This window comes from Nelusetta ayraudi, unplaced genomic scaffold (assembly GCF_046127955.1).
Source record: "Nelusetta ayraudi isolate G7.1 ecotype Tasmania unplaced genomic scaffold, CSIRO-AGI_Nayr_v1 ptg000017l, whole genome shotgun sequence".
Lineage (NCBI taxonomy): Eukaryota > Metazoa > Chordata > Actinopteri > Tetraodontiformes > Monacanthidae > Nelusetta > Nelusetta ayraudi.
Genome location: NW_027466067.1, coordinates 9,006,776 through 9,033,733, shown reverse-complemented (window position 1 = coordinate 9,033,733; position 26,958 = coordinate 9,006,776). Strand labels below are relative to the sequence as shown.

The 26,958-nt window shown below is 45.9% G+C and overlaps 1 protein-coding gene across 9 annotated transcripts; it reads left to right on the top strand.

Moving 5' to 3' along the window:
- The first annotated feature begins 4,450 nt into the window (after window positions 1–4,450).
- On the top strand, window positions 4,451–26,023 carry r3hdm2 (R3H domain containing 2). Of its 9 annotated transcripts, none has more exons than XM_076025257.1 (25): window positions 4,451–4,617; window positions 4,739–4,961; window positions 5,845–5,886; window positions 6,920–7,006; window positions 7,292–7,415; window positions 8,216–8,294; window positions 8,927–8,986; window positions 9,544–9,684; window positions 9,814–9,922; window positions 10,370–10,465; window positions 10,752–10,783; window positions 11,141–11,194; window positions 14,326–14,561; window positions 15,343–15,509; window positions 15,861–15,956; window positions 16,457–16,747; window positions 19,420–19,555; window positions 20,117–20,274; window positions 20,834–20,973; window positions 21,135–21,235; window positions 21,455–21,624; window positions 21,932–22,076; window positions 22,782–22,876; window positions 23,233–23,317; window positions 24,746–26,023. In XM_076025257.1, exons 2-25 carry the CDS (start codon window positions 4,803–4,805, stop codon window positions 25,096–25,098), a joined length of 3,156 nt encoding a protein of 1,051 aa, XP_075881372.1. In that variant the 5' UTR covers window positions 4,451–4,617; window positions 4,739–4,802; the 3' UTR covers window positions 25,099–26,023. The 9 variants fall into 9 exon arrangements, with proteins under 9 accessions (XP_075881372.1, XP_075881371.1, XP_075881374.1 ...); XM_076025256.1 differs by having other exon boundaries at window positions 10,734–10,783; XM_076025266.1 differs by having other exon boundaries at window positions 4,458–4,617; window positions 4,803–4,961; window positions 10,734–10,783.
- Window positions 26,024–26,958: the final 935 nt, after the last annotated feature.

The following is a 26,958-nucleotide window of genomic DNA, read 5'->3' as shown; positions in this document are numbered from 1 at the left end:
GTACTTTTAAAACATATTGTTGCAATACCCCTTTACAGATGTCTGTAACATTTGCAGAGTTGTCATTTGCACTTAGTTTTTGTTATCTGTATTGTGAAGACTAGGTGGATCCATTCATCAACTACAGCTCAGAAAACTACTCAAAGTTCAGGAGTGACTCTTAGTTCTTAACTCTGGCTGGTATCTGATGTACATACAGATGAATACACTATTGACGTCTTGCTGCCAGTCCTTCAAGCAACTGCACACAGATGCCAGATCTCCCCTCACCCCATTCCAGCCAGTAGAACTGGGATTGACTGATGTGAAAAAGCAGCGGTATTATTCGGTATGAGCCGGTGTAGCGGCCGGCGTGCCATGCAGTGGAATTCTTTGTATGGCCTCGTTGCTATCTGTCACCAAGACCCTGACCCAGCCTGACCTGCTGAAGCTAAATGTGACCCAAAGCTCAGACCTGCAGGAAATACTTGGTCAGCCTTGCTGTCTGGCTAAAATGGTGCATCGCACACTGACGTTTTAACCTAAACTCCATTTGTTGTGGCTCCAAGCTGACCGACCCGGGGAGTGGACCTCAGCCGGTCTTCCTCTTCTTCACCCTTTATATTCTTTGTGTTCGGTGCTTCTGGTTCATACCCCCCCCCCCCCCCCCTCCAAAAAAAAAAAAGCAGCTGTTGAAACTGCACAACTTTGTCCTGGATGTGCTCTGCACAGTGCAACGTGAGAACGTGAGAAGTGACCTCCGTGTTTCTTGCTGTCTGCACGCCGTCTCAAGGGTGTGCATGAGCGTTCGTGGACGGCAATGACTAATATTGTGGGTCACAGCTACCATGATGTGGGTGATTGCCTCGCTCAGTGAGGTCATATGCAGATTCACACACTTGTGTTTTTATCTTTGTGTGTGTGTGTTGGTTGCTGCTGTGTTGGTTGCTGGATACGACACAGTGACACTTGGTTAAACTTCACCACCTTCGTCCGGCCCCTTTTCGTGTTACCCCGGCTCCTCCCTCGACACTGTCACTCTGCATCCCTCCACACGCTCGTGCACGCGCGATTGGCCCACACGGTTGCCAAGGTGACGGTAATGTCAGCCCCGACTGCGAGTACCGATGAGTAAGGCGCGAAGAAGGCTACTGGTGTAAAAATACTCTGATCGCAGCGTTTCCAGACGGAGGGTGAGGTTAGAGCGACGAATCACTGCAGATGATTTACCCCCCCACCCCCCAGAGGAAGTGCTACAAATGGTTGACCACATTCAACCTGGCGGCAAAGAGCAACAGTGGGGCCTTTGCAACAATACGGTTTTTATTTTGAAGGAGTGTTCGTTCAGGAAGCGTTTTTTGCCAATCGGGCCGTGGCCCTTTTCTCGACAGCGAGACCGACGATGTACCTTCGGCTCTGCAGTTGTGCAGCACAATAACCAAATTCATCGCCGCACATTAGAGGCTTCACCAGTTGTAGTTTTGTTGCATGTAGTTGTGTTGTATCCTGTGTCTCACAGTTTTCCCACATCCATCAGGGCAGTTCACTTCCGCAGGACTGTCTTTGGCATCCTCATTAAATGTGTTATCTATATTTTGCTGCAAAGAAAGAAAAAAAAACAACCCACAGGATTTGGCTGGCTGACCTGTTTTTTTTTTTTAGGGTTTAAAAATGAGCCACGCGTAGTTTATTGGTCCGAGGTGGCCGCAGGAGAACGTTAGAAACGTCTTTTCCCGGCATTTGTTTGTGCCTTCAGTCAGCCTTAGCTTAGCGCTTCTTCATGGCGGGCTTGTGTAATTGAGCAGCGCCTTGTGGGTTTTCCTGGCCAGTGACGCGGTATAATGCTGCTGCGGATGACGCCGGTTCCTATTGCGCCGCCCGGGTGTTTCCCACACTGGGAATCCTTGCTCGGCTCGCTCCATAATCTAATTCTTCCTTCGGCACGTCGTCACACAGCGCAGGAATCCGGGCGGGGAGGGGTGTGTGTGTGTGTGTGTGTGTGTGTGTGTGTGTGTGTGTGTGTGTGTGTGTGTGTGTGTGTGTGTGTGTGTGTGTGTGTGTGTGTGTGTGTGTGTGTGTTGGGGGGGGGTGTATCTGACGTTTAATTAATCTGCTCTGCCTACGGAAAATCTCGCGCTCGCATATTTGCGCGCTCCGGTGCACATCGTTTAAGACTGGTTTGCATTTTGGAATTGGTGCATCCCCACTTGCCCGTGCGTGCGTGCGTGCGTGCGTGCCTGTTTGCGTGCTTGTGTGTGTGTGTGTATCTGCTGCGAAGCTGCAAGTTGTTTGACTCGGCCCTATCGGTCCCCTCACACTCTCCTTCACTACTGTTTTTAATGAGATAAAGTACGAATGTAGGGCAGAGCATTTTCCCATTGGTTTCCATTGCATTTATTTACTGTATTATCGCATTGTTTCCGACTCGCCGACGCACCGGAAGGTCACCCAGGCGCTTTAACTCGCACAGATATTGGTTTGACTTCTTTCAGAGGCACTGTGCTTCATTGATAAGTGCGTCGAAGACGCTTTAAATTGGACGTTCGTGCCAGTGTTTGACAATCGAAACCGAAGCTGTGTCCTTGGTCTCGCTGATCGCTGCATTTCTTTTTAAATCAGAAGGTGAACTTTGAACGAAAAAAAAAGAAGCACAACCAATTTTCCTTCCGCCTGGCGTGGTCCCATAAAATAAGATAAACCGAGGTGACATAATGCTGTTGGCCCAATTTTTTTTTTTTTTTTTTTTTGCTCTGCCCTCAGCTTCCCTCGTTCTTCCTTGGGACCCATTTTAGCTTTCATATATTATGGATTATAAGGCCCTGTGTGGCAGCGAGCCGCTCTGCCTCCTCCTCCCTGCTACAAGCAGCAGCGATGAGTCACTCGGTGTGAAACATGACGTCATCCGTGTCTTCCTCTTCTGCTCTTGTTGTTCAGGGCTCCTGGCTGGAGGACAGACCATGAGGCTGCTGCACTGAGCTTAGAGGGAGAGAACGAGAGAGGCCTCCACTGAGGTAGCGTGCCCCTCCCCCTTTTTTCTGACAGACGAGCCGCTTCCTTTTGATTTCACTCGATCCGTCTCCATTTTCATATCGTCGCGCATGCGTCTTTAATGCAAGGTCTGTCTTCTTCTTCTTCTTCTTCTTCTTTTTTTTTTTTAAATATTTGAAACGTAGGCGTAGGAGTTTAACTGTTGAGTTTGCTTTGCTTTGCTGGTGTTGACAAAATGACTGGGCAGATGCCTTTTGTTTCTAGGATGCTGTGCTTCAGTCCATTCGTCCCTCTTTTGTCAACATTATGACCAAAGTAAAGTAAAGTGGATCCCTGATATTTCTTTGCTTTCTGGGGTTCCGTTTCTAGATTGCCTGTCAATAGTGAAAAAAAATGCAAATGTAGAATATAGTTTATGAAAAAAATCATCTAAACACCTGCATCCTGCATGCAAGACGCGCACACGTTTCCTTTTTGTATTTGCTGCGTGACTGTTACGTTCAAAGTGTTTTGCGAACCAGTAATGAAAATAATTTCATTAAAAAAATACTGTAAAATCCAGGGGTGCTCGCCATTATGTAATGAATGACACTGATTGAAGACACTGATGGATTAGCCGTGCAAGTGTGAGAAGAGTAGTGGTTGTGTATGTAGAATGAGGATGATGGATTCTCCAGTGGGGTGGCTCCTCGGCCAGTAGCGTGTTGAGTCTCCCTGTGTCTGGATATTTCACCACCCCGAGAGTTTTCTTCTACGTGAATATCGCGGGGACTTTCCTCAAACAGTTGTTGGTTATTATTCTAAGGAAAATATATTGAATATCGAGTGGTGAAAAGGCTGGCATCCACTGCAATTTGTATTTTTCCCCACATCATCCACTCTGACAAAATGAAGTTAACCTGGAAATCGTCCTGGGCTCCGTTGAACCTTAGACCAAATTGCAACTTTAAGCTATACTGCAAACATCATGCACTGCATATCTCAATAGTTCGATTTCTTCTACAAACCAAATCTGGTTTAATTGTAACCGAACAAGACCTTGGTTTGAGTAGTTCTTGATGCATATTCTTCATTAGTTGAGATAAAGATCAATAATTAAATAGTAAGAATTGATTAAAAAAGGGCATAAATATGCACAAATTAATTTTATTTTCTGTCCCCGCTTGTATTTCCTGTCAGATTTTTAAATAAAGATCTTTGCTGATGATCTTTGATAAGATTCTCTTTGACATGATCACATGAATATTTTAGCAAGTCCCTATTTTCAAACCAGCCCTCTGACATATTTCACTATCAAATTCTGATTGGTTTCATTTTGTTTCAGGTTTTGTAAGACAGTATATGTGCGAAACGAACCTATTTGCACACACGCCCCATGACATTCTGTGTGTCTGCATCTGTCGAGATTTTTTTAACTCAAACTGTCAGACGACAGCGGCTGGAGAACTGATGCGTTTTCTTTCATGTGCTCGTCTGATTGCAGCCCAATCCCCCCCAAACGCTAAGGCTTGCTATGGACTGTGCCCCTGCTACAGACTGTGCTGTAGCTCAGCCCAGTGTGCGACCTTAGTGGGTTCCCCTCATCCTTCTCCTTGTGGTCTCCATCCAGACCCACTGTACAGACTCCATCGTATCTGTACCACCTTACAGGTGGGTCAGAAGCACAATCGGACATTTATTGGCAATAAGCCGTCTGTCTTTTTGTCAGTAAAGTGTCTTAACCCTGAACACACATATTATAAATATTCATTCTTTGCCTCTTTTCCCTCAGTTGCCTCTGGGTTCACAACCCAACCCCCTCCCTAATTCCCACCCTCTCCCCCTCCTCTAAGAAGATGTCAGTAAGCCTGACCACAGACATCCAGCTGGAGGGAGAGAACGGGCCACTCATCGAGCCCTGTAGCCGAGGAAAAGCCTCCCCTCAACCACAGGGCACCAAGGACGGAGCAGGAGAGGGCGTGGAGCCCGAGGACAGCTGCCCACAGGACGCACAGGTCGGCAAAGCAAGAATGGCAGAAGTTGTTCATCACCTTTTATGCCGTATGAAGTGTCTTTCATTGACATCTAAGTGTAGTAAAGGTCTTATGCAGTTGGAGATAGTAGATAGTCTCTCTGCCGTGTCATTATCTAAAACGTGAGCGCTCTTGCAGATAAGACGGCCAGCAAGGCCTTGAAGGCAAACCTCTTTGTTTACAGTGAAGTGTTGACTAAGTTGCAAGTCCAAACTCAGTCTTTTGCACACATGTGACCAGTATCACTTATAATATGCCTGTAAACAGGGAAACTTCAAGTATGTGTTCAATCAGCATTTCTCAACTGGTGGGTCGCGACCCAAATGTGGGTCGAAGCACTGTTTCGATTGGTCCGTGGCATTTTCTTTTAATTTTTTTGTAATAATCTTTAAATTTTAAATACATTTTAAAATGTACGTATATTCATAGAGAAAATGTTGGGCATTTATTTTGCAGAACACACAATTCAATTCAATAATTTCAATAAGTTATTTACCAGACATAATGGAAAGTATTTTTTATGTCCTGCGACTCCACCAGTTGAGAACCACTGTGTTAGATGAGCATGATCTGTTTCAAACTAAATTGCATTCAAGTTTAGTTTAATGCACAAATCGATTAAAATGTATCAATATATTGAGAGTATTTTTCACCTTCCGCTTTAATTGCCGTACTAGACACAGGATATTTCATCACAAGATTTGTTAGTCATAAAAAATACACTTGAAGATGAGTGTTTGCCGGTAACACTCTTTTTATTTTTTTTTTTACTTGTTTGTTTATTTATTGATTGAAATTATTAATGTAAATTGTTAAGTAATAAATAATGTCAATTATTGACAGTGACGTTTAATTTCCCTCGCAGAAACGGGCTCCCAATCACAGCCATGGAAGAAAGCGACCCAAGGTAAGTAGTTTCTTACCGCTGATTTGAACTGCATATTCCCCCGCTGCAAAAAGCGATCATCCGATCTTTTCCAAAAGTCACCTAAATAATTTGACACGCCCGCCCCCTGAAAATAGCCCCTCCCCATTGGCTGTTGTGTAAGGTGACCTTTCAGCAGTCACGTTCTAATCCTCTCATGTACCGCTGACCACCTTCCACTTGTCACTGGCCTAAAATCTTTAACCCGCCTAATTTTAACCATCTAATGAGATTTGAATGACCTCAGTGAAGTGTTGGAAAGGTTAAGTTGTTAACATTTTAAATTTGACTAAGTGACCAAGACTAAAGACGTAGTGGGGCATTTTTTTTGTCTCACTGCTTTTGCGCATCAACCAAATTTGTACAAATCAAACTAAAAAAAAAAAAACATTGTTTATTGATCTGAAGTTATTGGCATTGCTAATTTATTTTATAATTGTCCTGAACATAACGTAATGATTTTGTTTCATTTCTCTGTTCTAGACTAAAAGCACCATTCAGTTCAGCTGTGTGTCATTACTGTCTCACTGTCCTACGCTTCCTATTAGCTTCTACTTTGTTTTTCACAAAGCTAGAGTTGTTGTCTGTGAACAATAAGAGCCTGACTTTCTCTCTCCCTCTATTACACTTGAGAAAAAAAAAGAAGTTATTTTGCCCACAATAAGACATTGTGCCAGCGATGTTCTAGACTGAATTTCATCAGTAGTGTTATATAAATACCATATCACATGACACATCTTTGTTGTACATCTCAGATGGTGGTCTTACATTTCATCTTTAGCTGCTGTCATGTTTCCTGTTTCCACCGCAACATTTTTCACTTGAGAGAAACATATGAAGTTGACAAGACGCAGCATTAAAGTATGATAATCATTTGAGTCGGATGTTTAGACTCATTATAAAATTTCAAACCTTTTGCTTTTTGGAGAGTCACAACTGAAATGTTCCAGTGAAAATCCTTCGGGGACAGGCTTTGGGAGACCTAAAGGTGATTATATGTGTGATTCTGTTTCAGTCTAATGCCAAATTGAAGCTGGTGCGGAGTCTGGCAGTATGTGAGGAGTCCTCTGGTCCGTTCTCCAATGATGGACCTCCAGAATCGGTACTGCCCCTAACACCTCACCCTAACCTTCATCCTTAACCTGCCCTCAGTCGAGCCTTACGTGGCTCTAGTATTCACATGCAATGCAGCATTTCTCTCTGAGATTCAGCCTTTCTGCCAGGAACTACGGCCCACTTCACTCAAGCGCCTTGTAAGAATGAGACTGAAGAGAGGGCCTTTCCATTCTGAGCGGCATGTCTTTGGTGCCGTTGGTGCACCACTGGTACTGCTTTGTTTTGTTTGGAATGGACGGTTTGTGAAAGTTTGAAAATTGATGTTTTCCAGGACATCATTCAGCTCCACATCAGCTGTCCATCAGACAAGGAGGAGGAGAAGTCCTCAAAGGATGAATATGAAAATGAAGAGAAAGAGAAGAAGGACAAAGCCCCACGAAAGATGCTGTCACGTGGTACGGTGCAACTTTTCAGCTTCAGACCGGTTTGAGAGACACAATTCAACTAATGTCAGAGTTTGATTTGATGTTGATATATATCTATATATCTATATATGTAGATATCTATATATATATATATATACATATCCATATATCCATATATATATATATATATATATATATGTATATATATGTATATATATGTATATATACACACATACATCCCTTTGTTCACTTTCATTGAGACTCGTTTGATTTCCTGTTTGTCCACCAACTGGGTTCACCAGGTGGACGTAACAATAAATATATATATCTATATATATAGATATAGATATAGATATAGCTATATAGATATATATAGATATAGCTATATACTGTATATATATATTATTTTATTTCTTTATTTTTAATGATTTTTTTTCTTCTCTTTGCACTATATTTTGGGATAATTGTGTAAATTTCCCCAATATGGGATAAATGAAGGTATTCTATTCTATTCTGGAGATACCATATGGAGCAACATTTCCAAAAGACGGTGTAATCCCCTTTTCTCTTTGTGAATTGCCTAGTTGACTCTCTCTTGTCTGCAGTGACATGTCATTAGACGTTGAGGGCCTGACAGATGAAACGGTTGGCTGAATTGCCTTTTGTGTAAAAGGGGCTTCTTTGGGGGAGTGTGTTGGCACCTGCGGATATGAAAGCAGGAGGAGAACAGGAGGCTGGTTTCAAATTTTCCATCTTTCTCGAAAGGTCGACCCACCTTTTCTTTTTTTTTTTAAAAAAAAAATGTTTTTCCACCTCTTTCTCTCCGCTAGACTCCAGTCAGGAATACACTGACTCCACGGGCATCGACGTTCATGAGTTTCTGGTCACCACACTGAAAAACAATCCCAGGTATGAAATGGTCCCACAGCTCTCCACAGCGGTTACAACAGAAGAACCATCTGAAAGAGTTGTCGTTTGTGTGTTTTGGCTGTTTGACTGATCAAAAATATTTCCTGCATTTCCTTTTTTTTGGAACTTTGGTTTGCTCTTGTATCAAGTGACCTATTTTGTCCATAACATTCAGCTGAAGTAAAAAATGGCCAAGCACCTTAGTCTGCACTTTTTATGGTTTCCTAAAGCTAAATGGTGTTGCAGCACTGATGAAACTAAAAATAAACCGTTTGAAAAGCATAATTCAGAAGAATAACTTTTGCAAGTTAATGCCACAGTTGGACGTTTTAACTGTGCTTTAAGCATCCTGCAGTTCCTCCCATTTCCCCTGCCGCCTCATTTCTTAGTGTTCACTGGTTGCCAGTTTGCATGACTTTTCTGGAGTCTTGCGGTACTTCGTGGCTTAATTACCCTGTGAATCGTATCGATGGCCGAGTTCCTGAAACAGTTTGGTGCAGCGGCGTCTTTGATCTGTTTGTTGGCCGGCTCGATGCGCCGCTCCCACTCAAACGTCTGATCTGTCTTATCCTCCCCCTCTCCCTCCCACCCTCCCTCCCTCTCCGCTACTCCCCCAACCTTTGGCCGTCCAGGGATCGAATGATGCTGCTCAAACTAGAACAAGATATCCTGGAGTTCATTAATGACGACAAGTAAGCCTCATTCTTCACAACTCCCCTGTTGTGTCTTAACTTAGCTCCCCTACATCCGCTCCTTTATGCGCCCGGACCTCTGGGGTTATGAAGCTGGTGTGGCGAGTTGTAGTTGATATTGCAGGGGGGTGGGGGGGGGACAAGATTAGGCTGTGGTATTTTTGGCCGTGACTCTGTTGCCCGTGCAACAAGAATAGTGTCTTTGGACTTTAGTCTCACGGCATGTCATCTGCCTCAGAGGTGGACGTGTCAAAACGACGTGTGCCCGACATGGAGCACTATGGAGGAGCAACAATGCCCCAGTTTCTATTAATAAAAATGAATAAAAGATAAAGGCATGAATAAATAATTGAGATTAAATGCAGCAAATGTTAGCATTAAATGCTGGTATTGATTGATCTAAATCGAAATGTCAATTTCTTTAGCTTTTAACATTTTACCACCGGTAATACGTCGTCTTCTCATTCCAGACACCCTCTTTACATTTTTTTCCCCATAATTTATTTTCATTTTTTTTTGTCCTGCAGCCCTCACTTTGTGTTTTGTCTCACCTCCAGCAACCAGTACAAGAAATTCCCTCAGATGACCTCCTATCATCGCATGCTGCTGCATCGCGTGGCTGCCTACTTTGGCATGGACCACAACGTGGATCAGACGGGGAAGGCGGTCATCATCAACAAAACGGGCAACACACGAATGTGAGCGTTTTTTGAGATCTTATCTATACAGAGCAGCTCGGCCGCTGCGATCTGCCACTCCTTGTCATACGTCTGGCAAATGCTCGGCAGCCGTAAAATATTCCTTTTCTGCTGCTTCTTTGTCCGCAGCCCCGAACAACGCTTTTCTGAACACATAAAGGACGAACGCAACATGGACTTCCAGAAGAAATTCATATTGAAGAGAGACGACGCCAGCATGGACAAGGATGATAATCAGGTTGGCTGCCTCTCACTGGTGTTTAACACTGCGGGCTCCGACTAGGACGTCGTTCCAAATGAGGTGTTAACATGCACGGCAGCCAGGGACTTATTTCCTTTGACATGTTAATCAGCAATAAGGTTTTTTTTTATTTTATTTTTTTTTTTTTACATGTCTCAGTGACCTGCCGGAGACCTGCAAACTCTGCATATCCCGATTTGTTGTTTTTTTGCTTTCTTTGAATATGACCTTCTGATTAAAGAGTCAGAATATGACCATGGTTGTGAACACCATTAGTGAATTCTAGATCAGTCTTTCCCTTTTACATAGATATACGTATATACATAGATATACATTGATTTTTACATTGATCAATTTGAAAACTAGTTTCAAGTGCAGCGTATTGCAAATTCCGCCACTCATCAATTCCTGCCGTTTTCCTTCCTCCTCTCTCCGAAACGTTAGATCCGTGTGCCACTGCAGGACGGGCGACGCAGCAAGTCCATCGAAGAGCGAGAGGAAGAGTATCAGCGGGTACGAGACCGGATCTTTGCCCGGGAAGTAAGTTTTGGACCTGGACAGAACGACACGGACATAGAAACTCAATCCAGTTAACACAAAGTGTCAATTGAGACCCTTTTTCCTCCACTGTACAGTAAATGGTAAATATATGCGACCGAGCCGTCCTCTGAATCACTGCTGAGTGATTTGAAGATTCATCCAACCGAGTTAATGGAATGAGACCTTGAAAATGTTTTCTCTCCACGCTGCCTTGTTTGCTGTTACTGCCAATGACATTGACGGGCGTGGAGCATTTCATAATGTACAGGTGTCCTTTTTCTTGCAGTCTTCTCAAAACGGATACATCAACGACAACAGGTACGACACAAGCACCCACTAGAAGCCTAAGACGACTCACTCACTGCTTAAAGTGCACAGAGGAGAATTGAAGCATTTATGCGACAGTTGTTTTAGCCCTTAATTGCAAACAAGCCGTGTGTAATGAACTATGTTAGAGATAATAATTGTCCATGACAAAGAGAGACAGTGCACTTTCCTTTCCTTTCCTTTCCTTTATTTATTTATTTCTATTTTCTTGGAGGTAAATTTCTCTTCACTGTGTTGCCGTCCCTTTATTTTTTTTCCCCCCTCCCCTTCACCTTCCCCCTGACCGCCGTTCTGTCTCCACTGCAGCCCTGTAACCTCAGCGTTCTCTCCCAATGTTAACCCCAACAGGCTCTCCACTGAGGGCTACAGCTCTAGCTCTCAAAAGAGGAGGCAGATCTTTAGGTATTGGGGTCGTTGCTGAACCTGACTTGTGTGTTGCCATGCCCATATTTGCAAAGTGGTCTGCCGATGACAGTAGTCACCCTGTGGTATTTCTATCTTTGCTTGGCACAGTCGGCTGATTGATGGCTATTCCGGCGCTGCACCGTGGGGCTTCCCGTGGCCCATTGCATGGCTGCTTTGTGGTCTCACTGGGGACCGATGTAACCTTACCTTTCTTTTCACTCATTCAGTGTCGACATTTTATGTTTGATTTGCTTTTTTCCTTTTTTTTTTTTGTTTGCTGTGGTCCACTTTCAGTTTTTTTGTTCCTGTCGCCTGTTGCGTAGGAGCCCTCACATTTTTGCATTTTGTGCATTTCTGCTCTAGAGCTCTTGAGGTGTCAAACCTTTATTTAAAAAAAAAAAAACTTACATAGCACAAACATAGAACTTGCGTTTGTGTGCAACTGTAACAAGTCAGCAGCGAACACTTTATTCCCCTTGTGAATATAATTTTCTGAATTAAACCATTGGGATTGAGCCATACCAACCATTTCCCAGACGTGCTTTATTCTACTGGGCAACGCTTTGTCTTCATGTTACAGTTGTGTTACCATTTAAGCTTTTTCTAATAACATGAGGACAGTTGCTGTTTTGCAAACAGTTAATTGGTGCATTTTTACATAACATTGCAGCAACATAGACATTCTGACCTTTTCATTATGTAAAAATAACCGTCCTGTTTGTGTGTTGGATGATGAATAGCTGCTGTTTGTCCAAACAGTTTTTATTTATGTTTTAACCATTCAGCTACTTTATAGTTTTTTTTAATTTACTTCTATTTGGTTCTATATTTTTCTTTCTTTAAGTTAGAATTATGCTACTTAGCCAAACTGTGTTGAGGCGGGGTTTTCTGTGGGCTGGAGTCTTGCATGCGAGGTAGACGGCTCTTTTTTTTTTCCCACTCCACGTCGACTGCCAAAAAAGAGAAAGAAAGAAAGAAACCCGAGCGACCGACCATCAAAGAATTCTTTTTGCGGACAGACTCTGATTTATCGCGCGGCCTGTCGGGCGCCGATGAAACGCGCGCGACAAAAGCGGCGGCTTCACCTGTGCGCGCACGTGATGGCGAATTCTGGGGTGGAGATGAGTGTGATCACATGATCGACAGCACGATGCCTCCCCCTCCCCCTCCTCCTCCTCCTCCTCCTCCTCTTCCTCGCCCCCTCCTCCTCTCGCCAGCGTTGCTTTTATCTCTGTCCGCGGAGCTGAGCGAACGAGTGCAGAGAATGGCAGGGCGTGCACTCGCCGGCAGCAGCCTCTCCTCCAAATAGGCTGCGCGGCGAAACGGCTGGAAATAGACCCGCCATTAATTACAGTCTGTCTGAAATATTTATCAGACAGAGCTCCCTTCACTCAGTACCGCTAGGATAGTTTTTTCTCTCTACATCGCCATGGAGATCCTCCAATCCTCCAATCATTCAAATCGGTTTTCTCTCGTTTTCTCCGTATGGACACGTTGGGTCCGTATCCCTCCTCTTGGTTCAAGAAGATAAAACATTCGTAACCGACTCGGCCTGGATTGTTTTTTTTTCCCCATCTATGGCAGAGTTGCGTTTCTGCCATTTTTAAATATTTATTTAAAATAAAATCTACATTCTAAATCAGTGTGTTTTTTTTTTTTTTTCAACTCACCGTTGAAACCAAATGTGCAGGGTGTCTCAAAAAAAAAAAAAAAATTGACATAATTTCGCCGGCCAGTAATTTTGGCAATTCTTGTTGAAATAACCTCAAAATGTCACAGAATGTATAGAAACAGATCAAGATTAATTTAATCTTTTATTTTTGTTCCGTTTTCAGTTTGAGCCATGCCGTTCAATCAATTTTGTGTCTTGGATTATGCCGGCACACGGTCACCCAGTTTTGACCCGGCGCACCCAGTGCACATATTGAACACTTGTGAAATCGGTCCCGTCATAAACTTATGACGTTCAGCACCTAAACTGTTGAATTTCATTGAGCTCGACTTAGTAGTTCTCAATATAATTGCTTTCAAAATGATGTCAATTTATTTTGGGACGCGCTGTATTTCAGTGAAACGCCGCCGCCTTAACGTCAACCTGTGGGCGGCAGACCCAGCCGTCGGTCGGTGTGTCGGGAAGGTGGTGGTGGTGGTGGTGGTGGTGGTGGGCGGGGTCTCTCTGCAAAGTGCTGCTTCCACTTCCACTCACAGTGTGATCGTTGGTTTTCTCGGCAGCTGCCCTTACCCAGGGTGACAGCGCCTCGGCAACGCAAATGAGTGTGTGTATACAGCGACGCAGTCCAAAGAAGCGTAGTGGTGGTCCCAGTGGTAGCCCCAGTGGTAGCCAGTGGTTTTAGTTTCTTTTCCGTCCAGAGTGTGAGAGCGTGTGGCGATGTGCATCCTCCCGTCCGTCCGGGTGACCATGCGCATCCTGAGAGTCCCGTGTTTTCCCCGCGTCGTCGTCTGCCCCTCCCCCGTCTTCCACACTCGTCTCTTGTGTGCATGTGTCACCCCCCGCCCCCACCCCCGCCCCCCCACTCCCACCACCTGTGTTCCGTCGTCCAACTGAAGCGTATGCGAGTCCTCCACCCGTGCCTGTTGAACCTTCTTGTGGGCGTTGTGTCCCCTGCCCCTTCCCCTCCCCCGCCCTGACCACTCATTGTGCAGCCCTCCCCTCTTCCCACCCACTCTCCCTCCATCCTGCATGTTCAGTCTCCTACGTGGGTGAGTTGCGCGTGTGCGTGTAGCCGTGGCGCCTGGATCTTGAGATGATATTGTCTGGTGCTCCGTTGCCTGAAGTTTGTTCTGGTGCTTTCATGAGAGCAGGCTAACATGCATCTGTGGTGAATGCCCCAACCTAAAGCCTGTCCAAAACAACTTTCCCTTCTTTTTTTTTTGTCTTCTTGAAATCCCACAATGAACTCAGCGTGCTCTTACCCCCTCCCCCTCCCCCTCTGCCTCCCCTCCTCCTGTTATCACACGGACATACGTCACCACTTCAAACTCTCACACGTTGCACACGATCTCTTTTATTCCCCCCCCACCCCCACCCCGACGTCACCTCCATCGTTCATCTCTCACACCTGTCCCCTCCCCCCGGCCTCCCCCTCCCCCTCTTCCGACCCTCTCAGGGGCAACCGCGAGAGCTCCAGCCGGGCGTCCAGCAGTCGCCAGAGCAGCACCGACAGCGACATGAAGTGCCTGGAGCCGCGGCCCTGGAGCAGCACCGACTCAGAAAGCTCCAACCGCACCCTGCGGCCGCCCGTGACCAAGGCCAGCAGCTTCTCCGGCATCTCCATCCTCACCAGGGGGGACAGCATCGGCAGCAACAAGGGTTCACAGGGGAGCTGCAAGGGCTCTCGCTCGGGTGAGGAGTCCAACGTGGCGGCCCGTTCATTTCAGTGCAGTTGCTCCCCCAGCGCCTACGCCAAAAAAAGTCTTTGACTTACGCATTAGCGGGCCCATAGGGCGTGCGATGTAGTGACACTTCCCATCATGCATCTGTAACTCACGTGATGTATTTGGCCAATCAGAAAGATTCTGGAGAACGTGACTTACAGACGCGCCAGTTAGAACGAGCTAATACAAGCTAATAGCACACGTACGCTCTTGTCTGGTGATTTTCTGGCCTTTATCAGTTTTTTAAATGACTAACAGACTAAACTGAAGAATCCACAATAGCAAGGTTTGCTATGAATCACGTTTCAGGTCACAGTCGTCCTGTCACCCCTTTTGAAGGCGTTTATTTTTGTATTGCGGTCTATGGGAAAAATGCTTTTTGGGCCCATGGGATTTTTTCCCCCGCTACAGTAATTGAAATGGCCACTGGGAAATATCGGCGCAACACCATGTTGCCAGTCCGGTATCCTGTTCTTAATACATCCAGTGGTTCTCAAACTTTCTGCCCCCTTTGGAGGAAGAAAAATTTTCAAAAAAAAACAAAAACAAAAAAACAACAACATTCTTCTCTTTTAGCAGGACACTGAAGTTGAGCATTTTGGTTGAAATATGTTTTTTCCCCCTTCAATAATAAATTGTGTGAGCCGCCTCCACTGAATAAAAACTACAGATCTGTCCGTGTACACTCGATGGTTTTTGAACTACATGGTGGCGATATTAACTGGATGTCCTCCCCCCCGCGTCTCCAGGCCTGCCCCTCATCAGCCCTGATGTTTGCCCTCCGCCCGTGCCCTCCCAGTCCAGCCGTAGCCTTCTGCCCTGCCCGTCGCAGGCGCCACAGCCCCAGGCTCCCCCTCAGGCTGCCCTGCTGCCCACCCCGCAGCAGCACCCCATGGGCAACCACATGATGGCTCAGGTACGTGCCTCCCAACCCCCCTGCCTCCAGCGAACGACAGACGAGCTGAACGAGGTTGTGTCAGATTTTAAAACAACGTAAAAGTTACTCGCAGTCAACGACGCGCCGGGATGAAGGCACCGTTTGGCTTCCATAAACGGTTTCAATGCTTGTGCCTAACATTCCGAAGCTGTTTAAGTTCCATTTCTATCCTTCTGTTCATTAACAGTTATCCTCTGTGTTCTAACCTACATCTTCCTCTCCCTTTTTCTATTCCCCTCTCACTCATCTGCTTCTGACACACTACCTGTCACTGGCTTGCCCGCCCCCCACACCCTCTCTCTCTCCCTCTCTGCTGGTGTGTACATACAGCCGGTGGCGTCTCTGCAGCCCTCTCAGCCTGTCTCCTACTCCAGTCCCTCCTGCCCCCAGGTTCTCCTGCCAGTTTCTCCTCCCCAGTACACAATGGTACTGACGCCTATTATAGCTTCATCTCTCTCTCTTTATATTTCTATATATCTATTTTTTCATCAAATCTGCTTTACTGACACCTGCGAAAGGTCATTAGGTCTCATCCATCCAGTTAACAACGATCAACACAGTCATGAACAAATGAGGCAACTTGTGTGATTCAGTGCTGGTAGTTCACCTAAATAAAGACTTCATATTGTGTTTAATGTCTGTTCTTTGAAAATAGCTCAGTTCAGCTAATGGACTATTTTGGCTCTTGGCATGAAATCGTGACTCCATTAACCAAAGAAAGAAACACAGTGTCAGCCCCGGAGGCATTAAGTGCAGCAGGTGCATTTTAACCACCATAAGTGAGTCAGTATGGCGAACGCTTCCCGTGTTTAAGCGCTATTCTGCAGGGATTCTGTAGCAAACAATGATTATTTAATGAAGCGCTGCTCAGATTTTCCTCCAGCTCTGTACTCACCGTGCATCGCGCTCGCTTCCATCCTTCTCAGGGCGAGGAGCTGCCTCCCCAGTTCAGCCAGATGACGCTGAGTCGGCAGGGCTCTAGTGAGAACCCTGAGCCCCCCCCCATGTACCAGGCTCCCCCGGCCGTGCTGTCCCAGCACCCCCCGCCCCAGACCAGCTACATTATGGCCACCACTGGCCAGCCGATGCCGCCCCCGTCGGGCTACCAGCCCGCCACTGGTCACCCGCACCCTCCACCGCCACCCCCGCCTCCATCCCAGCCCCTAATGCAGGCCCCGCCCCCTCCTCAAGGCTACATGCAGCCCCCGCCACAACAGGTACGTTACAGTGTCAATTCCCGTTCTTTTTCTCTACTTTTTACTTTTGGAATTACATGTAATCGTCAAGGGAAGTTGATTCAGCGTTCCGCATGTGCGAGGAGCAGGTTGTTGCGGCATAATTACGCTGCCAAAGTTAAAATACCGGCGGCCAGAATTGTTGTTTCAAGTCTAATTTACTAATTATGACAATTTATTTTGGAAGAATAAACATCTAATTTAATGCCGCTCGGAAATTAGTTTCTGAGCAACTATTTATTAGCATTCATTGCAGTAAGGAAACAGCTTGTGTTAATCCGTCTTTTCTCTCGATGTCACATCCATCTGATGTGAGCTGTCGCGCCCACATAAATTTCACAAAACCCAGATCTCTGCTGTGGATTGCAGCCGACTCATGGCGCATTGTTAAAAAAAAAAAAAAAGGCATTAAATCCTTTTCACACAACTATCATTTCCCATCGACATGTCTGGCTTAGTTGCCTGGGAGAGCTGTATGTCTGAACCACAAACGGCACTATTTCATGTCATTACAGCCCCCTCGCTTAATATCTGGCTGGAATGACTTGCAGGAAGTCAGGGCAGAGAGGTGCCGTCGTCATGTTCTCTCCATCCTCAATACGGCTTTAAACAGCCGTAAGCCGTGCCTGGAGCACATCAAAGAAAAGGCGTCAGAGTTTTGTTCGTAGTCCTGCACTGTCCCACTCAATGCGTCATGACACAGTTAGTTGCTGGTGTCAACGGTGCAGGTGAAATGCATGGAAACGTCTTCAAAAGACAAATCAAGTGTGTCTTTTTTTTTTTTTTAAAGTGCACAATTTGGCAAAAATATTCCTATTGTGGAGTTGGTTGTTGTCTAGGCCCCATGACGCATAACCGCACAGTGAATTAACCACCTAATTAATCACCTAATCCAACGTGGCAGCTACTTCTAGTTGAGTTCATACAGAGGCACATAATGGACTTGCTTGAGATCAACTCGGTGCAAATTTATAAACACGTCTCCGGTTGTCCGCCTCCATTCTGTTGCTGTTTGAGCTCCCGGTGACTCAGCCGGCCTGTTTCCTGTTTTGAGGAAGACGCACATGTGTTGAATGCACATGTGATGAAGTCCACCGACCACATCTCTCCCTGGAGTTTCTCATCGCTGGCCCAACTTCTCAAGATGCAGTTTTTAAGCACAATTGAAAATCAATTAATCCGCTGCTGAAAGTTGTTTGTCTGCGGATAAAGCGTCTGATCAGTCGGATGACACTTGACAATCACATTGTTGTTTGCTGTGTTTTTGAAGAATCAAACATCATGCAAACCTAATTTCCTTCTTAAAAGCTTTGACATTTTAAATCAGTCTGCTGTGAATTATTATTATTTTGGCTCTTTCTTTTCTCTCTCTGTGCTTTCATTTTGGAGTTCCAGCAGGAGGCGACCTGCGCAGCCCGGCCTCTATTCATGCTTTTTACCAACCTACACAGCCTCTTATGTCTTCGCTCATTCTTGGATAGACGCAGCGGTCTAAACAGCAGCGGCTGAGAGAGGAAGATGTGCTGTGCTGTGTTGTTCAGTGTGTGTGTGTGTGTGTGTGTGTGTGTGTGTGGGCAGTCGACGGTGCAACAGAAGTGCAAATATTGACACCGCTGCAGCCTCCAGATGGGCTGAGTCTTGTCATGTATGCAGATAAAGGTGGAGGCAGGAACTATTGATTTTGTTAACGTTCAACTTCCTCAGTTTGGAAATTCTCTGTTTATACATTTAGCTCAGTTGCGTAATCTCAAAGTTTTATTTATTTTTAATTTTTTTTGGAGCCTCTTCCTATCGCTCGGTGCTTTGTCAGCGTTGTGCACATTTAGACGGAGGAAGCACAAAACACGCACTCACCACACTGTAACTGTAAGTTCTGTTCCAGAGCTGCAGTGACCCTCAGCACTTCAGATATGGAAGCAGGACAAAAACTGATTTGCGAAGTGCAGACGAGGGACATCTTGGCATCGGCAGCACAAAAGAGACGACTCACAACCCCGCGTTTGTTGTTTGTGCTTCTCCATCTCGTTTGCTGGTGAAGTCGTCGGCCACGAGGTCTTGTCGTCGTATAAGAACCTCCTCTTCCTCACAGCCCTCACAACTGCATTCACCCCGACGCCCTCAACACTGTGGTTAAGCAGGGGCCAATGATATATATATATATATATATGTATATATATAAAAAAAACAACCTAAAGCAGTAACCTCGATTTTAATTAGGAAAATAAATCATAAAAGACATATAATTAAATGTATATAAATACAATTAACTTGCATAATTCACTAAATCATGACAGGAGAAATGAAGAAGCTGCTACTGCTGGCTTTCAGTATTGTGGACACAGCTGCTGTTTGTGTTTCATGCTGCTTTTTATATTCGCTTAAGTTCAACGTGAGGTCAGACGCGTCAATTTAAATAAATGCAATATGACTCATAGTTGGTCTGAGCTAGCAGAGCCACATCTAACAAAGCTCAGCTTATTTATAGCAAATAAACAGAATCATTGGTAAAAGTGATTAAAATGTCTTCCTGTGGATGTAGGAATGCAATGAAATGGTTGAGCACGAGCAGTTAGAGGGATTAAGGAATTGTCACCAGCACCATGTAGATAAAATACTGCCTTCAGTGTGTCTTATGTGTATGACTGTGTGTCCAGATACAGGTGTCGTACTACTCTCCTGGTCAGTATCCCAGCTCAGGCCAGCAGTACCGTGTGCCCCAGCCCATGTCTCACCAGGTGTCTTATCCTGCCCAGCGCACACAACCCATACCTCAGCCCACACAGCAGTCAGGTCAGTGCACCGTGTCCCACTTCCAGTCCACTGGTATTGACCCGGCTCGCTGTTCTTTTTCCATGCAGAAATTCACATCATGTATTTTTTTATTTCTGTATGTGTGTGTGTGTGTTGCCACATTTTATGATTTTTTTTTTTTATGACAAACTGAGAAGATGCTTAAAAAGGTTTAAAAGTTAATACAGACACTTTGAGTGTGACTGCGTGATGCAGTCACCTTCACCTTCACCTCGGATCCTCTTTCATAACACACCTTTATTCCTTCCAATCATTTATAGACACGGGTTGACACCTAGATTGGATGCCGGCTCTTTGTGGAGCTGTGCCAACTCTTCCAGGTTAAAATAAAAATATAATTAGCGCTTACGGCTTGTTTAAAATGGCATTCATTAATACTTAAAGTAGTATCCAATGTCGAAAATAAAAAAAACCTTTTAGATTTTTATTTAATTTTTTTTTAACTTAGTTACTGTTATTGACAGTTGATTCTTTTTGAGCCGTTGCTCCTTTTAAAGAAAACCAACGCCTCTGTTTCTGCTCCAATTGTCGACCTGCTAGGTCTCCAGACCATGATTCCCAGCCAGCAGCCGAGCTACCAGAGCATGATGGGAGTGCAGCAGCCCCAGAACCCTGCTTTGCTCAATTCCCAGAGGGCAAGCATGGGAGGGCAAATGCAGAGCATCATGGTTCAGTACCCACAGATGCCATCATATCAGGTATGAGCTGAGGACAGCTTGGTTGAAGACAGTTCACACGGTGCAACCGCATCTGTCCTTATCATCTAAATCAGCCTGGGGTGCCTTTTAGTCTTAGACTGTCCATGTTTTTATGAACCTTTAATCATTTTGGTATATGATCAAAATGTTTTTGGTAAAAGAATGGAAGTTAAATGTGAATTACATGTAACTTTATTCTGATAGTCCACACATTAAGCTACAGGAGCTTTTGATATTCTTCTTTCTTATGTGCATCAGTCATAACTTGAGTCCATCATCACAATATGAAACAACTGGACCAATGATGATAATAATAATAATACATTCAATTCATAAGGCACCTTTCAAGGCACTCAAGGTTGCCGGACAACAGTTAAACAACAATTAAATAAAAGTCAACATGATAAAACAATACAATACAAAATAGAGCAGAATGCTGACAATCAGGTGGCTCTTGAGGTGACTAATGAATGATGACTGCATTTTTTATACTGGCCTTCAAATTATCTCAAGCTTTTGTGTCTTTTATTTATGTATTTTTTCTCACTTTCCCCCTCAGGTACCAGTGGGGAATGAAAATCAGCAGGTGGTGCAGCAGCAGTACCAGCAGCAGGTGATGGTACCAGTCAGCCAGTCTGTCCAGGGACCCATGCCTGTCTACTACAGTGTTATCACACCCACACAGCAGAATAGCACAAGGTGAGAGCTTCACATGTGCACTCGTACAAATGACTCGGCCGGACGGAACGGCGGCGGTCGAAGTTAAAGTCAGCGTGCAGCGATGTGGAGAGTTGCACTCCCCTGACAACCCTGTGAGTCCTTTCTTCACCATGGACCCTTTATTTGTGTCCCTCTCGCAGCCCATCTGTAGGTTACCTGCAGGCCCCCAGCTCTGAGCAGTATCAAATCACACAGTCGCCGTCCCCCTGCAACCCTCAGCAGTTGCAGCAGCAATATTCAGGTAGGACTTTTCCAACAGTAATTGTGCAGTTTGGGAGAGCCTGAATGCAATCATTCCGATACATCTTTGCACATTTATAACTTTTTGTGCATTTCTTTTTTTTTGAAAATTATATATATTGGATTTGGAATGTATACGGCCTTCGCTTCGTGCTGAAATAAAATCCTGCTGCTGAATCGTGATAAGACGTAACTCAATGGAACCCCAATTCTGTTTCAGGAGTGCCGCCTCCAGGGCCTGGGGTCATGGTCATGCAGCTCAGCGTCCCCAACGGACCGCAGCCCTCCCAGAACCCCCCTCTGGTCCAGTGGAACCCCTGCAAGTACTACAGTGTAGAGCAGAGACCTGGCAAGCCGGGAGAACTCTACAAAGCGGACAACACTCCACAGGTACACGCAGACCTTTAAATTACGGCCCTTTTTTTTAAATTTCACTTAAAAAGTAAAAAAAAAAAAGATCCCACATTAAACCCTTTGCAGGATTATCCACTCACTTTCTACAAGCAGACGACACTCGATAGACACATCGATGTGAGAGAATGCAATGTCAATTTTGCATTCCACCATTTCTGCATGCGCACATCTCGCCAGCCTGTTCGCCACCCAGTGGTCAGATACGGTACGGCACTCTGGTGAAAACGGTCCCGGCGTCTTTGTTTTTAATTTTCCTCTCTTCTTTTTTGCTCCCTCTCTTCAGGCCAGTACCCAGCTCACCAGTCCCCTGGCCTCCCCCACTCAGTCTCCCACCCCGTCACCCTCTGGCAGCGTTAACAGCATCTGTCCGGGTCTGGGACCATTACCCCTCATCTCTCAGTTCCCTCGGCCGGGAGGACCCACTCAAGGTAGAATTAAAGAGCTCGCCAGGCGGTTAACTGCTGCTCTCCCTTTGATCTTTATTTTACTCTTTACATCTGTTATGTTATATCTATGAACACATATCATAGCACATTTTTTCTGTATTTCCTGTAGATAGTACATAATGAGGAAAATGTGTTTATTTGTCAAGGTTGTACAGTTTGTAGGCACGCAAATACGTCTTTGTGCCGTCTTTTTTTTTGTCATTTCTGAGCGTCTTTAAAAAAATGTTTTTTGGAGCCCCTTTCAAACTATGACCTAAACTTTACAGAGATGCATGATTCCCCCCCTCCCCCCCCCCCATCCCCCCTTGGGAGCCGCTGTGAAAAGCGTGCTGCTGAGCGTGCGTGCTCAAGCCCCTGCCGTGACCGTCAAACCCTGTCTGTCACATAGAATTTGGCCCTGAGACAAAAGGGCCCGTGTGTTTGTTTCACCTGAACTCTTCAGGTTCACTCGCCATCCACTGCGTCACCCAGTCAAACCTTCTGCACCCGCACATCGCACATCGCTTAGCGCCTCTGTCCACCCGTATCTATGCACAGCATCGCCACAGCTTCCATCACATGGACGCATAGAATTTAAAAAGCTGCTTTGGCAATATTTCAGTTTCTTGCTCGACTTTGTTCTGAGTTAAAGTGTAACTTGCTCAACTCCATGAGCTGAACATTTTAAATCCTTTTGTGTTTTTGTAGGTGATGGCCGCTACTCTCTGCTGGGCCAGCCGCTCCAGTACAGCCTGTGTCCTCCTCACATCATGCATGGCCAGTCCTCCTACAGCTCCCATCAGGTACAGTCTGACCCTCACGCCCGCCGAACTCGCTGACGGCGTCAAAGGAACGTTAAGATTCACTCTCCAACCAGTCGTAGCGGAGAATATTCACTGCAGTGTTGCTCAATGTTTTCTCTGAAGCCAAAAAAAATGCAATAAAGTCAGATTTCAGATGCCGCCTTCTGTTCGTTCACCGTCAGTTTCGGGTCCAGCGCGAGCCTGCTCACCTCTCGTCCAGTCTGGCTCGTGGGTGGGGGGGGGGGGGGCGCAAAAAATGTCCAAATGTTTCAAGCCTCCCACTGAACGCTTTTACCGCCGCAAATGTAAAATGACGCTGCAGTCAGATTCTAATAATAACTCTGTATTGTTTCCAGGGTCAAGGAGTCATGAAACACGGAGCAAGAGGGAAAAAGCAAACACTTAAATCTGCGTCGACGGATCTCGGCACCACTGACGTTGGTGAGTCAGGAGGCGTGCGAGAGGCCCGCGGTGTTGCGTCACGACAAATAAATGTCTGCAGTGTTTCCAAATGCCAGTAATGAACATTCAGATGCACTTAGAGAGCGCGTCCGCTGGTCAGAAAGGGGCCATTTTCAGTGTCTTGATTGTAGCCTGACGTCACAGCCGGCCAACGAAAGATGCAACTTGGAAGTGGGACATTACGAAACGGGGCGACGGGATAAACGGAATAAACCTTGCGTTTGGTAACAACTTGCAATTACCGAAGAAATGCCTTGGGGTTGTTCTGGATAGTAATAAACACACGGCTAGCGCGTTTTAACTGCCAAGAATATCAGAAGCGTTCCTACTTCGCCTCCACGAGCCCGAAACATCCCTCCCAACCCTGGAGTGTGAAGTCACTAATTTCAACCCTTCCTCGGCAGGTTCAGGAATTTCACTAAGAAGGAAACGGCCGTTGTTGAAATTTGCCGCGTACCAGAGACTCGCTTCTAAAGCATCAGCACCAGCAGGTCGCTCCAGCTTTGAGCTGGTTCTGGCTCCTCGTCCTCACCAGCGTTCTGAATGTGCTTCAGGGCCTCACTGTGCTTGTACCAGTGTCCAGTAGCAGTGTCCAGTACCAGTGTCTAGTACCAGTGTTTCTGACAGGAGGTTTTCAGAAATCTCATGCGTCAATATGAAAATGTCCTTCTGCTGGTCAGGAAACATGGAAACAGCCTTTTATTATATCCTGTGGATGTGAAGGCCCACTCCTTTAAAAGAAAAAAAAAAAAAAAAAAAAAAGTATGTTTTTAGTCAGTGTGGCAGACCAACTTCTGCTCCGGTCATTGATGTATTGATATCTATGGTAGTGGATCAAAACTCATCTACGTATCCCTGTAGAGTGTTTTGGATCCTTGTATGTTTCCTGTCTTAGAGGTCCAGTGCTTTAAATCTTGGTAAAAGCTCAACATACTGCAAATAAATACATTAATCAAAGTGTATAATTGCAGTTGAATAAAAGTAATTTTCCTACCTTTAGAAGAGTTCTAATATGTATATAAGAGTTGCATATAGCGAGGGTCTTGCTCTCAGTCAGCTGCCATCTTGCGCCGCCCACTTTTCTAAGGAAGCCTGGTGTGGACAATCCAGCCCACCTGACAGCGCGTTCAGCATATAGGGTGAACACTCGCCTCTTCAAATAAACCAACGAAGAAGAAGGTGGATGAGGCATCCATGTTTGTTCTCGCAGGCCAACGTAGTTCACTGGCAAGCTCGGGAGAGGGAGCGGGCGGGGGGGGGGGGGGGGGGGGGGCTTTGAAAGAGCGCCGCAATCTAAAATGTAGCCACTGTTTGTTCTCCTAATCTCCTAATACGAGACACTTCACCTTTTAAAGAGTTGAATGGAATGAAAAAAACTCAATTCTCCTCCTCCTCCTCCTCTTCCAGTGGTGAGCCGCGTCCTGGAGGTGACGGACCTGCCCGAGGGGATCTCGCGTCCCGAGGCCGAGAAGCTCTTCAACCAGCTGTCCATGTGCGGCGCCAAGATCCAGTGGCTGAAGGAGCCGCAGGGGGGCCGAGGGGGAGGAGGCTGCGGCCCCTGTCCCGGCGCCATGGCGGGAGCGAAGATGGACGGCGGCGACCCGGCCCACCTGTACACGGTGGTGGCGGTGTTCCCCAGCACCATGGCCGCCCAGAGTGCTTCCTTCAAACTGAACAACAGCGGGGCCAGCCTCTTCAAACTGAGGGCCGCCAAAAAGAACTACGACCTGCGCGTGCTGGAGAGGGCCAGTTCTCAGTGAGGGAGGGGCCGAGGGCGAGCGAGCCAATCAGACGGAGAGACTCTGGAAGGGGGGGGGAAATGGAAGGAGAACTGAAGAGGAGGGGGGTTGGGTGGGGGGGGGGGGGGGTGCTCCCGGTGTACAATTCAAAATGAGAAAAAAGTGAAAGGAAAAAAAAATTCAGATGTGTCAAATGTATAAAAAGGGAAGGTGGTGTGAATCCTGAGGTGGCCGGTGTTCGCTTACGATTTTTTTTTTTTGGGCCGTTTTGTTTTTACTATTATTCATCGTTTTTGTTTCGTTTTTTTTTTTTTTTTTCTTTTCTCTTCTCTCGTTTGGTTCGTATTTATACAGCAGAAGAGCACACAAGACACGTGAGCATGTGTTTCACCGTCGCCGCAGGGGGGAGGGTGGGGAGGTGTGCGTGTGCAAGCGAGCGAACATGCACGTGCACGACACATGCACGACGCTCGCTCGCAGGGCAGACGACAACCGAGAATGAAACGGACACACAAAAAAAACCCCACAGGCGACAGGGTCACGTAGCACACACGGCAAACACACACTGGACAGTCGACCTCAGTCAGACCTCCCCCCCTTTGCCTCCGCCCCCCCCACCCTCCCGCCCCCATCCGTTCTCTAAACCCCACCCCCTCCTCCTCTTTATACTGGCCCCTCCTCCCTCAGCCATCCGGTCGTCTCCTGCTCTCACATATTTATAAAGTTTCATAAGGCACAGTTGCGCCCCCTTCCTGGCAACCCCCCCCCCTCTCTCTCTCTCTCCCTCTCTGGCTTTCTGTTTGCCTTACTGCTGTTGTGGGTTTCCGTATTGCTCTGGTTTATTTTATTTTATTTTCCCTCCGTCAAATCTTTTTTTTTTTTTTTTTTTCGTTTTATTTTTGGGGATTAAATATATTTATATAAGTGATGTAAGGAATAAAATAAATCTATATATTCAGTGATTTTTTTTTCTCTTTCTCTCCATCCCCCCCAACCCTCCCCTTGAGTGAATTTAAAAGAGAAAAAGTTTAGGCCTCCCTTCTTCCTCTCTGCTCCTCCTGCCCGCTTCTGTTTGCTCCCTACTGCCCTCTACCTCACTTCTTGGGTCTCCCCACTTCCGCCCCTCTCCCACCCCCACACACCCGCAGCCACCCGGACCCGCCCATCCCCCCCACCCCGCCCGTCCCGCCCGCTCCACCCTGACGCCCCGTTGTGTTTGCATTTTCTTTATTTTTTTTTTTTTGTTGACAGCTGTGCAAAGAACGTCAGAAGAAGTTAAAAGAAAAAAAAAGTGCACAATGAATGCATATGTCTACTGTAAATTTTATTTAATCTGTTATTTTCTGTTTGTTTTTAAAAATATAAAAGTTCAGAAAAAAAAAAAAAAAGAAATCGGCGCCCGTTCTGTTTTGCTTGACTTTCCGCCTTCCTCCTTCCGTCCTGGTGAATTGTGATGAAAGCAGGTGAAGCCGCTGCAGAAGATGGAGTAGAGGAAGCGACTGGAGGCAAGCTGCTGGTCAAGAGAGCAGCTGGAGAGCTTATTCCTGTCAAGTCTGTGGTATTTTCTCTCATCACAAGACCTCTGTGTGCAGACATGATGACGGATGATGGCGAGAGGAACTTTAAAAAAAACAAAACATTTTAAACGTTTTTCCATTTAAAAGTGCATCCATCTCTCCCAAGAAATGCAAAACTGCGTCGTGTGTGTGTGTGTGTGTGTGTGTGTGTGTGTGTGTGTGTGTGTGTGTGTGTGTGTGTGTGTGTGTGTGTGTGTGTGTGTGTGTGTGTGTGTGTGTGTCACTCCTGTGATAAATTGCCAATGAGTGTTCCTCCACCTGTCGTAGTTGGTAAAAAAAAACTCCATCTGGACATTTTAAGCCA